The following is a 15,027-nucleotide window of genomic DNA, read 5'->3' on the forward strand; positions in this document are numbered from 1 at the left end:
ATTTCTACGCTGTGGTATACTGCTACAAATGAAGGTCAGGCTTTCAAAACTTAAAAAAAAAGTAAAATCATTAGCAATAATAATATACTTAAAGGTGGGGTAGGTAAGTTTGAGAAACCGGCTCGAGATACACTTTCTGTTATATTCCATGGAATGCTCTTAACATCCCGATAGCAATGAATATCTGAAGTGCTTTGACAAAAAATCCATAAAAAAATGTCATCTGTGGAAGCCGTAATACTGTAAAAAGCACGACCAATCATTTTAAAATAACTTGATGGCCTACCTGCCTGTCAGCCTTCCATCTGTGCACAAACTTATCTCGTGCCCTCATTGGTCATGTGCGCGTTCGTGTGTGTTGGAGGAGGGGCTCTGTAAGGAAGTGGCAGATTTTCTCCGGTTGTGTATTTTCAAATTCTAGCGATCTCGAGCCGGTTTCTCAAACTTACCTACCCTACCTTTAAAGTGCCAAAAGTAAAAGGAGTAAAGTACCTCATGTACATTAGGGTGGTCCTTAAAATTGAAAGTCGGAAAACATTCACCAGGAGAGTTTTCTTGACTAATAGAATGAATTCTCGGGGTTGGAGCTTAGACTTTCCCACTTTCAATTTGAAGGACCACCCTACTGAGGCTAAACTTCAAGGTCGATGAGGGAGGGGTAAATGTTGTTGGAATTTGAATAAAATTCACCAGGAGAGTTTTCTTGACTATCATAACGAATTCCGGTGGTTGGAGCTTAAAATAAATGAATTTGAAAATGTACATGGCACTAAGAACCACCCTAATGTACATGTCCTTAAGTCAATGTACTTCCCAGCTAAATCTGCCTTATTTTGAATCCTTTATCAGGTTAATATGTTCATTTTTCTTCCTTCAGTTCGAGTGCGATCTCAGTGGTAAAGATCCTCAGAGTTCTCCGAGTGCTCCGACCTCTCCGAGCCATCAACAGAGCCAAAGGACTGAAGGTAAACTCCTGTTAAATCCAAATTAAATATGAAGTAAGTAGATTGAAGATTCAAAGGTTGTATTGTCATATGCACAAAGCTACAGCGTAGAAATGGCAATGAAATTCTTCTGACCTGAGCTCCTCCAACAATGCAACATATATAATAAAATACAAAAATACAAAGTAGAAAGTAGTGCAAAAAGTCTATATACATGTCAATAGAATATTGGATATGTACAAGAACAGAATATGAAATTCAATAATGTAAATAAAGTAACACGTGTGTTTTCTTTGTGTACAGAACGTGGTGCAGTGTGTGTTCGTGGCGATCAAAACCATCGGAAACATTTTAGTCGTCACGACGCTGCTGCAGTTCATGTTCGCGTGTATCGGAGTCCAGCTCTTCAAGGTACCTGCTGCTCACCTGTCAGCACTTTAATTATAGACTGTATCAGATACACCTGTACAGTCTGGTGCAATATAATACAACTGTTCTGACATATTTTGAAACAACAACTGAAAACGTATGCATTTAATTAGGCCTTTAATTCATTATTTTGTACTGATGCTCTCTCTGGTGAGTAAGGGATAATGTGCAGCGACTTGGTCATTATGGGGAAAAGGGTGTTCTTTTCCCCATAATGACCGCCTCGCTGCACATTATCCCACTTATTACACGGCCACATTCTCAACAAAGCAACGATATGACTCCCAATATTAATTGAAATGCTGTTTATAGATTTAGAAAATGTTTTTATTGATTTAAAAAATAGTAGGCTATTATTTATTTAAAATGACATGCATCCGCTAAGAAAAATAGTCCGTTGTTACCGTTTGAACTAACGTAGCAACGGCAGGAACTGCTTCGATTGCGTTTTTGCAGACCTTTTTGATTACAGATTTGAAAACATCGTTGCTTGCTTTAAAAGTAGCACAATTCATGATGTCAAACCTTGGAAAGTATCTAGATATCCGTGCCCTAATGCCAAAGTAACTGGCAACTGAATATGTGTCGCCGTTTGATGTCTATGTCTATGGGAAGAGACCGAGGGGTAGACCTAGGACCAGGTGGAGGGATCTCTTTGCTGGCCTGGGAGCGCCTTGGGATCCCCCAGTCAGAGCTGGTTGATGTGGCCAGGGAAAGGAACGTTTGGGGCTCTCTGCTGGAGCTGCTACCTCCGCGACCCGACCACGGATAAGCGGGAGAAGATGGATGGATGGATGGATGGATGGATGGATGTCTATTTCTGCCCCGTTACTTCTCCGCTGTTTTCTTGTCCCAGTTTTAAAAAATGGCCAAACTGTATACAGTTCAATCGACCGGACTTCTTTGTGCAGATGTGAGCGTCCTTAACAACGGTCAATAAGTCCTTGACAGCGGTCTGTCTGTTCTGGATTAACAACGTGTCACGTGTTCTGAATTGACCAATCAGAATCGAGTATTCAACTAAGCCATGTAATAATGTTGTATTGCTCTCTATTGTTTTCTTACTTTTACTGTTTCATTATTTCAGTGTGTGAAATGTATTTGTCTCTCTAATATTCTGTCCATCTCATGTCTGTCAATGCACAACACAACAAATAGAAACACCTTTAATTATGACATCAGCAAACATTATTACATATTTTCATTTGAACACTTCGAAAACAGTGAAACCTTTTGAGCTTCACAAACAAGTTGTATTGGACTGCATTATATTGTAGAGTTTTTCCTCTGAGCTCAGTTATTTTTAGTGTTAGTGACTTTTTCTTTAATGTTTTAATCCTTCCTGTGTTGATCGTTACAGGGCAGATTCTACAGCTGCACAGATGAAGCCAAACACAATCCTGTTGAGTGCAGGTCAGTTTTATTTTCTACTAATTTCTCTACATAACATACTACGCAGAGTCGGGGATGAGGGTATTCTGAGTCAAAACTCTGAGACTGAAGTGTTGGGATCAGTTTCATCCTACCTTAAAAATTGAAGCAGTTGTGTTACTTTTAGTAATTGTATCTTTTATTTAAGACAATTTCTGATAAATTGTTTTCTGGCAAATGTAAGACCTTATAATCTCTGAGAATATGAAGGTTTTTTATTGTAAATTTGCAATTATTTTCATGTTAATAAACCACTTTAATCCATATTTGTTTCTCAATAATCTATTAATCAAATATCGTAAATTCTGTGTTTCTTTCTGGAAATATTATCCCCCTTCTCTGGTTTCATAACCTACAGTTTCCTTTATATACTGATTGTTGTACATGAATTCTTAACATGTGTTCACAGATGTTAAATGAATGTGTGTGTATGTTCTCAGAGGGACGTTCGTGGTGTATAAAGACGGAGACATGAACCACCCGATGGTGAAGGAGAGGATTTGGGAGAACAGTGACTTCAACTTTGACAACGTGCTGATGGGGATGCTGGCTCTGTTCACCGTGTCCACGTTTGAAGGCTGGCCACAGTGAGTACTAACTTAATAATGTTGTATAATGAAAAGGATGAGGCTGTTTTTTGACAATAAATATAGAAAAACTGAATATTTCTAGCCTCAGTCTTATCTTTTGAGTTAAAGGTCCCATGTCATGGCCATTTCTGCTGCGAGCTGCTGTGAGGAGCAGACAGGGCTTCCGTGTCGACGATACAGTGAGACACAGCAAAACTCATCTTGAGCACACACAAACACTCACAGCCGAAGTAAAAACAATAAGTGTGGCTTGATATTGAGTAAGAAAAAGGTTTATAACGCTGTGAGAATGGGTCTGCAGAGAGCATTTCTCCGCCATCCCAACATAGCAGCCCGAAAAACGTTTACCCATTGAAACAGTCGTGGTAGATACCTTGTTTGTTTTAAACATCATAAATACACAAACAACAATGAATACTTACAGGTTGTGTACCCGAATCTCCCGCTGGTCCAAACAAAGTAGGAACAGCATCGTTCTTCAGTGCCCGACGCTGTGCATATCCGACATGAATCGCTGAAAGGTCTGGGAAGCTTTGTTACGTGAAAGGCTGGCAGAGGGTGCGGCCATAGCTCTGGGCGTGGCTACTGGGTATCCCTACGTAGCGATACCCAGGAAGTAAACATTGGAAAATGAGAAATCTCCAACGAGGCGTTTTGGGGAGGTCTTTTCTGTGTTAGAGTTTTACTCGCAACAGGGTGTATTTTGAGGGTTTTTGACTCTGCAGACCGTTTACATGCAGAAAAACCTTCATAACACACAAGGGGACGGGTAATAACCAGAAAAGCATGACATGGGACCTTTAAGATAGCTGACGTGTCTCTAGATCCTCTCCAAGTTATAATTGTATTGTTTTATGTTAGTGTTCCTGCATTAACTTGGTCCTTTAGAATATTCTCTGCATTATTTAGCTTATTGTATTCTGACATGTTTATAGCTTACTTCATCTGCATTACTCTTGTCTATTTTACTCTGTTTCTTGTAGCATTGTAGCTACTGTATATATCAGTGACCATCAACTGGCGGCCCGCGGGCCAAATCTGGCACGCCAGACATTCTCACCCGGCACGCGCTGTGGCGCTGGCGGAGTGGTTAGTGCGTTCCCCCCCCCACTCGGTTTGTTTTTTTTACAACGCCTCGTGAGTAATGTGCAGTACCGGAGTCCAACAGAGAGGCAGCAGCTGCGGGACAGTAGCCTGCATACTGCGTAGCCTTCCCTGCCCTGAAGAAGAAGTGATCCTTCGTTAGCGTGAAGAGTCTGCTTTATGCGCTCCGCAGTAGCCCCGCTGCGAGGCTCCGGCGAGTTGACAGTACATGAGCGTGCTTCACTAGCATACCCCCCCCCCCCCCCCCCCGGTCAACAACTTCAGAATTCAGGGCTATATATAAAAATCGCTGGCCCCCGAAAGTGTCTCTAGGAATAATTTTGGCCCTTGGACAAATGTAGTTGGTGATCCCTGGTATATATGATAGTAAAGCCTTTGAATCTTTGTACTTTAATTGTGTGTTTTTCCATTAAATGTGTCAAACTGTTTTTGTGTTTTTCAAATAAAGGCTCCTTTACCGAGCCGTGGATGCCAACGCCATCAACCGAGGTCCGATCTACAACTACCGCGTGGAGATCTCCATCTTCTTCATCATCTACATCATCATCATCGCCTTCTTCATGATGAACATCTTCGTGGGTTTCGTCATCATCACCTTCAGAGAGCAAGGAGAGGTCGAGTTCAAGAACTGTGAGCTCAACAAAAACCAGGTAAATATTATCCAAGACATTTGAAATTGATAATCCATGTGTGTATTTAAAGTGACTAATGTGTGTCCCCTCTTCTTCTTCTTCGCAGCGTCAGTGTGTGTACTACGCTCTGAAAGCTCAACCCATAAAGATTTATATTCCTAAAATTGCGTCGCAGCTCAAATTCTGGAGGATTGTCAACTCCAGCCAGTTTGAGTACATCATGTTTGCTCTGATTCTGGGGAACACGCTCACTCTGGCCGTGCAGGTATTCACTCACCTATTAAATACAGACATATCTATTTATTTAAGTGTTGACCGTTAAACTCCTGAGCTCACTTTAAAGGGGACCTATCATGCAAAATGCACTTTTTGATGTCCTTTATACATAAAGATGTGTCCCCGGTGTGTCAGGGAACTCACGCAGCGTCAGAAAATAAAACCCTCTCTCTTTTCCTCCGTACCCAAATCTCTAAAAACGGGGGTACAACGGAGCTGATCCAGATTTGCGTCCGATATGACGTAATATCTGAAATGTGGACCCACGGCCCTATCAGAAACGTTGCTATCAGAAACAATGCCTGACTGTTTTGGACGTAATATGGTCGGTGCATGTTTACATTAGCATCGCTAACACTCAGAGCTAACCTGTACTGGAGAGCATGTGTGTGAAGAAGCAGGAAATAAAAAGGAACTCACCTTGTGGTATAACCGGCAAGAGAGAAAGCCTTTGAGCTCCATACTGTTTCAGAAATAATCCTTGATAATCCATGATATAGCGTTTCATCACGGCAGTATTTAGTTTAGACAGTAGCTGCCGGGTCCCGCATGAGCTCAGACCCCTCCTTTTTTATTTTTTATAGTTAATTTTTTAAAGCTTTATACCCAAAATCAGCACTTTTGAAACAGGAAGTGAAATAGAGGGATATGAGGCATGGCTAGAACATGGATGTATAATAAGAACTGGATACAGCGTGGGAGGCGGGGTCTCGTTCTTTCCTATGAGAGCTGCTCATTGGCGCATGAAGGCAAAATGGCCCAACTTTTGAGAGAGCGAAACGTCACAGATTACCCGTCATGCCTGGCTAGAGCATGCGCAGTCGAGTTGCCCCTTAAGCCCCGCCCCCCGAGCTCCCACTCTCGGCTCACTAGAATGAATGGAGAGAGAAAATAAATCTAGATTCGGCTTTTAGTGCATTTTACAACTTTAACGACCGAATGATTCTAATAAGTCTAAAAAAAAGTATTTATTTCAGATTTTTACTGCCCATATTTAATTAAATGTAATTATGCTTATATAAATACCTTTATCCTATTTTTCTTCTATTTTCTTCTTCTATGTAGAAACTGTTATACAGGACAATAACGTTTTTTTTGTATGGTCTTTCCTCCGGCAGCACTACGAGCAGTCGAAGCTCTTCACCTCCGTCATGGACATCCTGAACATGATCTTCACCGTCATCTTCACCTTCGAGATGATCATCAAGCTGCTGGCTCTGCGTGTTCATGTAACAAGTCGCTCTCTCACCCTTTTAAAATTAAAGGTCACCTATTATGCAAAATCCACTTCTCCATGTCTCTTCTACATCAACATGTGTCCCCTCTTCTTCATGTCTCTTCTACATCAACATGTGTCCCCTCTTCTTCATGTCTCTTCTACATCAACATGTGTCCCCTCTTCTTCATGTCTCTTCTACATCAACATGTGTCCCCTCTTCTTCATGTCTCTTCTACATCAACCTGTGTCCCCTCTTCTTCATGTCTCTTCTACATCAACATGTGTCCCCTCTTCTTCATGTCTCTTCTACATCAACATGTGTCCCCTCTTCTCCATGTCTCTTCTACATCAACATGTGTCCCCTCTTCTTCATGTCTCTTCTACATCAACATGTGTCCCCTCTTCTTCATGTCTCTTCTACATCAACATGTGTCCCCTCTTCTTCATGTCTCTTCTACATCAACATGTGTCCCCTCTTCTTCATGTCTCTTCTACATCAACATGTGTCCCCTCTTCTTCATGTCTCTTCTACATCAACATGTGTCCCCTCTTCTTCATGTCTCTTCTACATCAACATGTGTCCCCTCTTCTCCATGTCTCTTCTACATCAACCTGTGTCCCCTCTTCTTCATGTCTCTTCTACATCAACATGTGTCCCCTCTTCTTCATGTCTCTTCTACATCAACATGTGTCCCCTTTTCTTCATGTCTCTTCTACATCAACATGTGTCCCCTCTTCTTCATGTCTCTTCTACATCAACATGTGTCCCCTCTTCTTCATGTCTCTTCTACATCAACATGTGTCCCCTCTTCTTCATGTCTCTTCTACATCAACATGTGTCCCCTCTTCTTCATGTCTCTTCTACATCAACATGTGTCCCCTCTGTGGAAAGAGACTCTGAAAGTTTCAGGAACAAAGATTCTCTCTCTTTTTGTCCTGACTTTATGATGTCATAACGATGTTTTGGCTTGTGTAACCATTAGCCAATCAGCAACCAAGGTAACCCCCCCCCCCCCCACCTTATCACCTGAATCTCCTCCTAGAGCACCATTGTGTTCTTTTTAACCAAATCTCTCTCTGAGGGGCGTGGGGAGGGGCTCCTTATTTTCATCTAAAGTAACAGACAGAGAATCAGCACTTTTGAAACAGGGCTGAAACAGAGGGGATTATGGGATGCTGCAATGATCTGTTTGGTGTTTCAACCAATCAGAGACAGGTTCTGGATATATCTGAGACCTATAATATATTGATGAAAAACAGTATAATTGGGGACCTATAATATAACAATAATAACAAAACCTTATTTACCTGTCAACATGTGTCTCACTCTGCTTCTCCTCTCTCTCGCAGCATTACTTCATCGACCCCTGGAACTCATTCGATGCTCTGATTGTCGTCGGCAGCGTGTTGGATATCGCCGTCTCCGAGCTCAGCGTGAGTTTATAAATATTAATAATTAAAGATCACATTTTTATAGCGCCTTTCAAGGGACACAAGGCCGCTTTACATGGTGTAAGGACAGACAAAAAAGTGTGTTATCGTACTGACTTATTCTAAAATCGCTACATGAAGAAAACTGTATAATTATTGAGCTGAGAATTCAAGAAACATAGTGTATTGTTTTGTTACATCATGTCAAATTATTCCTACAAAGATCATTTCTTACGACTGTTTTACTTGAGAGATGTGTCTGGTCCTGATGGCTTTTTAATCTTTTTCCTGTACATGCGTTACCTGTTGTTCTTCACCTGAAACATGGATCCAGGGAGGAGGAGGCCACGGGGAGGTGAGAGCTGAAACACTTAGTTTGGTTTAGTTTATTAGTTTATAGTGTCAAAAAACAGTAAATGGGGCAGCTTTAGCCAACGTTGCTAATCCAGATGTTGTCCCCGGCCAGATGATAATAGACACCTTTTTAAAATCACAATACATCAACAGCATTAGTTATACTGCAACTATCAATGTGTTGATGGACCTTATGATACAATGGACAATCTTGCAATAATGTACATTCTCAAGATATTGAAGTGACTGTTATTTTGTATATATTGATTGTTGTGTTTTTATTTAGGTCTTAATGTGTGCACATGTAAAAATGCGTCTTTGATTCTGTGTATATATATACATATTTGCACATATTGTTATATACATTTGTTCTTATATATATCGGGATTGTGGGAAACGGTATTTCGATCTCTCTGTCTGTTGTAGGGGAAAGGAGAAAGTGGGAAAGTGTCCATCACGTTCTTCCGGTTGTTCCGAGTGTTGAGGTTGGTGAAACTGCTGAGTAAAGGAGAGGGAATCCGGACGCTCCTCTGGACTTTCGTCAAGTCGCTGCAGGTCAGAGAATAATCCACATGGAGGATTTATTACAGTATTTTCTTATTAACCTTTTAAATCCTTTTTTGTAATCTTGCCTTTGACTTTTCGCCCCTCAGGCTTTGCCGTACGTCGGTCTGCTCATCGCCATGATCTTTTTCATCTACGCTGTGATCGGCATGCAGGTGAGTCTCGCTTATATATCAACCTTATTTAATCAGTAGGTCACATCAAAACATGTCTCATTAACAAGAGAGACCTGAGTCCGCAGACAAATAAATACAATTCTAGTGTAAAATATATTTGACATTTAAAGAAGTGTTTTTATTGTATATTTTTGTTTATTTATTTTATTTTGTAATAGTGTATACAAGAATCAGTAATATATTAAAATTATATGTATGTTTTAGATTTCTTCTACATATTTCTTAATGATTTGTAATACTTTATAATGATTTCTTTTCAATATTTGCTCTTATTTTCCTATTTAAATGTTCTACGTGAAAACATACTTTGCATAAACTTAAATCCGATTCTGAGCCTGAAAAAAAGTTTAAAAAAATATAAGCATACTATGTTGAACAGTCGTAGCTGAAAATAATACCAAGTCCTTTTAATTAAATTAACTAATTCATGATAAACAAGACAGTATAACCCATCAACGACAGTCTGCCCCACTTATTTGTTATTATTAACTTTGACATTATGTTTTTGTTTCTAAACACATGCTCTGTTTCCTCCTTTCAGTCATTTGGGAAAGTGGCCATCGATGAGGAAACACACATCAACAGAAACTGTAACTTCCAGACGTTCTTCATGGCTTGTCTGGTGCTCTTCAGGTCAGATGATTAAACCAGGAAGAGACGGAAGTTAAAGGGGACCTATCATGCAAAATGCACTTTTTTATGTCTTTTATACATAAACATGTGTCCCCGGTGTGTCAGGGAACTCACGCAGCGTCAGAAAATAAAACCCTCTCTCTTTTCCTCCGTACCCAAATCTCTAAAAACGGGGGTACAACGGAGCTGATCCAGATTTGCGTCTGATATGACGTAATATCGGAAATGTGGACCCACGGCCCTATCAGAAAGTTGCTATCAGAAACAATGCCCGACTGTTTTGGACGTAATGTGGTCGGTGTTTACATTAGCATCGCTAACACTCAGAGCTAACCTGTACTGGAGAGCATGTGTGTGAAGAAGCAGGAAATAAAAAGGAACTCACCTTGTGGTATAACCGGCAAGAGAGAAAGCCTTTGAGCTCCATACTGTTTCAGAAATAATCCTTGATAATCCATGATATGGCGTTTCATCACCGCAGTATTTAGTTTAGACAGTAGCTGCCGGGTCCCGCATGAGCTCAGACCCCTCCTTTTTTTTTAATCAATGTTTTAATTTTGTAAAGCTTTATACCCAAATCAGCACTTTTGAAACAGGAAGTGAAATAGAGGGATATGAGGCATGGCTAGAATGGGTGATCTGTTTGGTATTTTGAGCAAAACACTTCATAGACATGTTTTTTATATATTTTTATATATCTGAGACCTATGGTATTGCCTAAAAATAGCATGATAGGTCACCTTTAAAGCGATGGTTTGGTGAAAATATTCCAAATAACGTTCACTAAAACAGATTTTTTAAGGTGTTTAAAATACGTGCAGGCCGGGACATTATTAGCTTCCTGATGGTACTCCTATCTGTTTCAACAAACTGTATCTAATGCTAGTCTAGTTGCAAGCAATGTGAACCCAGAAATGTTGAGTAAACTCAGTTTTTTGGGATTATTGAGGATGCTGTGTCCATTTCTGATACTTTCAGGATCAAAAATTGCAGTTTTAACCAGAAAATGGCAATATTTGGACTCTCGTTGGGCTGGTTTGTATTACCATGAGTAGTGTTGCGATCATTTGATATAGAGAGCACAAGATTACAATTACTATCTCTGTGGACAATTTTCTTTCAAATGAATAGGCAATCTGTTCAATCCAAATGATCCCCTAAATCTGCCAAATGGACCCAAAATGTATCAAAAAAGAGTACAAATATAGCCACTTCCTGGTTAAAACTGCATTTTCTTATCCTGAAAATGTCAGAAATGGATTCAGCATCCTGAAAACAACCAAAATCACTCAAAAATTGTCCATATCTGCCTAGCAATTGTAATACTATTTTCAATATACAGTAAGCTATAATGCAATGTAATGCTAATTAACGCAACTTATGCTAATTGTGCAAACTGCCCAACATATGCAAGTTAGTATCCGGCAGTTTCTATGTGCTAAGGACCCGTACTATACATTTCTATCATAAAACTTTAGGGTGCTTGTTAGAAAGATCTCACTGGTCACCGGCTTGAGCTTCAATCTCAGGATCCATGTATTTGTGATCCTCTCCAGAATGGAAGTAGTCATCACATACAGAGCATCAACTAGTTCCTGAACAGTGTCCTTCACATGCTGATATCCAAGAGAGGGAGTTACACAGTCACAAGATGGAGGAATAGAAAGCAGTATTCAATGTTTACTTCAGATTAGCTCCACGTCAGAAATGATCATGCTTGTCATATGTCTATCTCCATAGAGGCTGAATCATCATGTTAATCACATAGCTATCATATGCCGAAAACAGTCCTGATGCTCTTCTAGGTAATCATACATCCTGTCATGTACTCAGATACAGTTGGGATACCTTTGTTATCATGTTACTCTCATATTGGAAGAGGACATTCAGTATTTTCCAAACAGAGCTCAACATTTCCAGGTGCTGTCAACTAGACTAGTAGGTAAACCCTGCCTGAGTTAAAGTACCTCCTGCTGTGTGTCCTGCAGGTGTGCCACAGGTGAGCAGTGGCAGGAGATCATGCTGGCGGCGTTGCCCGGGCGACGCTGTGACCCCGACTCGGACACGGAGCCGGGGGAGGAGTTCAGCTGCGGCAGCAACCTGTCCTACATCTACTTCATCAGCTTCTTCATGCTCTGCGCATACCTGGTGAGTGTAGAGGCAGAGGAGGAGGAGGATGAAGCATCTGCAGATATGTTGGATAGTGGTATTGTGATAAATCGTAACTAACCTTTTAAAGGTCACCTTTCATGCAAAATCCACTTCTTCATGTCTCTTCTACATCAACATGTGTCCCCTCTGTGTAAAGAGATTCTGAAAGTTTCAGGAACAAAGATTCTCTCTCTTTTTGTCCTGATCCATTTCTATAAAAACCTGTCTGAAAATGAGCTGATCAGATTTTGGCCACTTTATGATGTCATAACGATGTGTTGGCTTGTGTAACCATTAGCCAATCACCAACCAAGGTAACCCCCCCCCCACCTTATCACCCGAATCTCCTCCTAGAGCACCATTAGGCGCTTTCACACCGGAGTACTTTTACTCGTACTTTTCCCGTTAGTGCCTGGAATTTTGCGTTCACACCAAAAAGAGAACTTAGTTCAGAGAACTTTTACCCCCTTTTTAGTCCCTGCTAGAGAGGTGGTACTAGCCTGGGGAGAAAAAAGTACCAATTTCTGATTGGCTGGGCGAATTGCAAACCACGCCCTGTAAAACTCTGAAAAGTTTTTTGAAGCCGCCATTGTATTTGCTGGCATTAGCATTATTAGCATTAGCATTAGCCCCATGCACCAACGGAGAGAGAATAACTTATGGCAACAGAAAAAAAAACATGGGAGCGGTGGAGATGAGGAGGTGTCGGCGCTCTGGCGATTTACTCGGAAGGCTTCAGTAGAAGCTGCTGGGAGTCCCAGCAGCTTCTACTGAAGGCCGGGGACTTCGGGTGGCAGTATACGCCGTGAAGTTGTTTGCGGCCTGCCAGTAAACCCAAAGCAGAAGAAGAAGTGACGTCAGCGGCTTCATTTGCGTAATCTTCCCTCAGGGAACTTATTCCGGTGTGAACGCGATCTGCTCTTTAGTTCCATGGGGGTACTAAGTGCTGGGAACTAAGTAATGGGAACTAAGTACGGCAAAGTACTTGGTGTGAAAGCGGCTAATGTGTTCTTTTTAACCAAATATCTCTCAGAGGGGCGTGGGGAGGGGCTCCTTATTTTCATCTAAAGTAACAGACAGAGAATCAGCACTTTTGAAACAGGGCTGAAACAGAGGGGATTATGGGATGCTGCAATGATCTGTTTGGTGTTTGGAGCCAATCAGAGACAGGTTCTGTATATATCTGAGACCTGTGATATATTGATGAAAAACAGTATAATAGGAGACCTTTAAAACACAAGTCTTAAAGAGGCCCTATTAAGTTTGCTTGTCTGTTGATTAGGTTATTGTGCATGTAAATGGTCTGCAGAGGCTAAAATCCATGTTCCCTCCATATGGAGTTTCTCTGTTTTTAATGGTGTCTGGTGGATTTGAAAAGAGCAACGTTTCCTGACAGAAAGAGCTGTCTAACAAATATTAATATTCTAGATATACAATATACACATTGATGATTTCAGATGATTCTACAGCAGTACATTGCCTACCTGATGAGGAGGATTAAAACACTCCTTCTGATGTAACATGACACAGCCTTCTCACCCCAAAATAAATATAGATATCATTAGTCATTACAGGCTGTCAGGTAAGTTGGGATCAATGTCAGATGGGCGTAGCGAGGATATTATTACAGACTCTGAGAATTAAAAAGCTCAGCCCGTTCTCTCCATCTGTGGATATTGTTAATCCAAACGGAAAGAGACCAATCACAAAATCCTGATTTATAAAGACGGCATATTTTTGGTAGCATTTCCATGACATCAGTGCTATTTTAAGACATTAAATGGAGGTGAGTTTAATCCAGGAGACTGCTGTAGGATTCTGAGGGTCTCTAGTTCACTTCAACAAAGTTCCCACATTAATTAAAAAAGAAAATATGCACAAAGGCCAAAAATCCAAGCATGTGCAATATTGTGATTATCTTATTTTGAAAAGCCCAACGTTTAACCTGCGACTCCTACAACTAAGCATTACGAATTTAAAGCACTTTAATTAATTAATTTAGAAATATGCTCCTCAGTTTGAACATCTTTTAAGCTACTTCCTTGTTAGCTTGAGGCAGATTTACAGTCCCAGGGTCCAGGTTCATGTTTCTATATAATGATGAATGATATAATATGACTTGACTCAACAAAAACAACCTTAAAATCATGAATCAAATCTTGTTTTATGAGTGAAATGTTGGTCGTAAGTTGTTCTGTTTCTGTCCTCTTCTCTGTAGATCATCAACTTGTTCATCGCCGTCATCATGGATAACTTTGAGTATCTGACCAGGGATTGGACGGTGCTCGGCACTCACCACCTGGACGAGTTCAAGAGGGTCTGGTCCGACTACGACCCCGAGGCCACGTGAGAAACTTTCCTCGTTAACCCCCCATGATCATCTGGAGAAATGTTTAGAAGTTAAACAGTTATGTTGAAGATTAACGGTATGTTACATTTGGATATAGTCCTTGAAAAAACTTGGTTACATAATCTTTACACGATGTCAAGCAAATATCTTTTAATATTTGAAATAAACAATCCTGTTATCATATTTGTTTGTTGGCCGAACCACAGAGATGGTAAAAGTAACACATCCTTTACTCAAGTATAAGTACAGATACTCGTGTTTAAAAATACTCTGGTGAAAGTAGAAGTACTGACTAAACTTCTTTACTCAAGTAAAAGTAAAGAGGGCTTTGAAATGTACTTAAGTAAAAAGTACCCATAACTAGCAGCTGTTTTAAAGAGTACCTGACCTCCCTTTATATTAATAGAACAATAATGTCATTGTTAGCTAATGAATGTTTCCATGCTGAACAACGGCAACATGACAACGTTTTCATTGGTCCCTCTTCTTTAGAGAAGACCAGGAAATGATGGATACACGGATCGTGTTCAAATCAATAGGCACGCAATGACTCTAAATAATAATGATCACGCCACCAAACACACATTCAAACTAAAGGAACCAGCCTGTTTGGAAAATGTAGGAAGTAGAAAGTACAGGTATTTGTGTTCAACATGTAAGAAGTAGAAAGTACAGGTATTTGTGTTCAAAATGTAAGAAGTAGAAAGTACAGGTATTTGAGTTCAAAATGTAAGAAGTAGAAA

At 40.4% G+C, this 15,027-nt stretch overlaps 1 protein-coding gene across 1 annotated transcript in view; it reads left to right on the forward strand.

Annotated features, from left to right (window-relative positions):
- The window catches only part of cacna1fa (calcium channel, voltage-dependent, L type, alpha 1F subunit a), a 57,831-nt gene that overhangs the window by 31,313 nt on the left and 11,491 nt on the right, over positions 1-15,027 (forward strand). The window contains exons 24-37 of the mRNA XM_034124143.1: positions 878-965; positions 1,248-1,355; positions 2,734-2,786; positions 3,245-3,391; positions 4,947-5,148; positions 5,237-5,395; positions 6,525-6,635; positions 7,976-8,059; positions 8,391-8,417; positions 8,837-8,965; positions 9,064-9,129; positions 9,692-9,783; positions 11,772-11,931; positions 14,153-14,280. Of these exons, the coding sequence (XP_033980034.1) occupies positions 878-965; positions 1,248-1,355; positions 2,734-2,786; positions 3,245-3,391; positions 4,947-5,148; positions 5,237-5,395; positions 6,525-6,635; positions 7,976-8,059; positions 8,391-8,417; positions 8,837-8,965; positions 9,064-9,129; positions 9,692-9,783; positions 11,772-11,931; positions 14,153-14,280 (1,554 nt within the window). The remainder of the gene's footprint in view (positions 1-877; positions 966-1,247; positions 1,356-2,733; positions 2,787-3,244; positions 3,392-4,946; positions 5,149-5,236; positions 5,396-6,524; positions 6,636-7,975; positions 8,060-8,390; positions 8,418-8,836; positions 8,966-9,063; positions 9,130-9,691; positions 9,784-11,771; positions 11,932-14,152; positions 14,281-15,027) is intronic.

The sequence above is a fragment of the Trematomus bernacchii genome, unplaced genomic scaffold (genome assembly GCF_902827165.1).
Source record: "Trematomus bernacchii unplaced genomic scaffold, fTreBer1.1, whole genome shotgun sequence".
Taxonomy (NCBI): domain Eukaryota; kingdom Metazoa; phylum Chordata; class Actinopteri; order Perciformes; family Nototheniidae; genus Trematomus; species Trematomus bernacchii.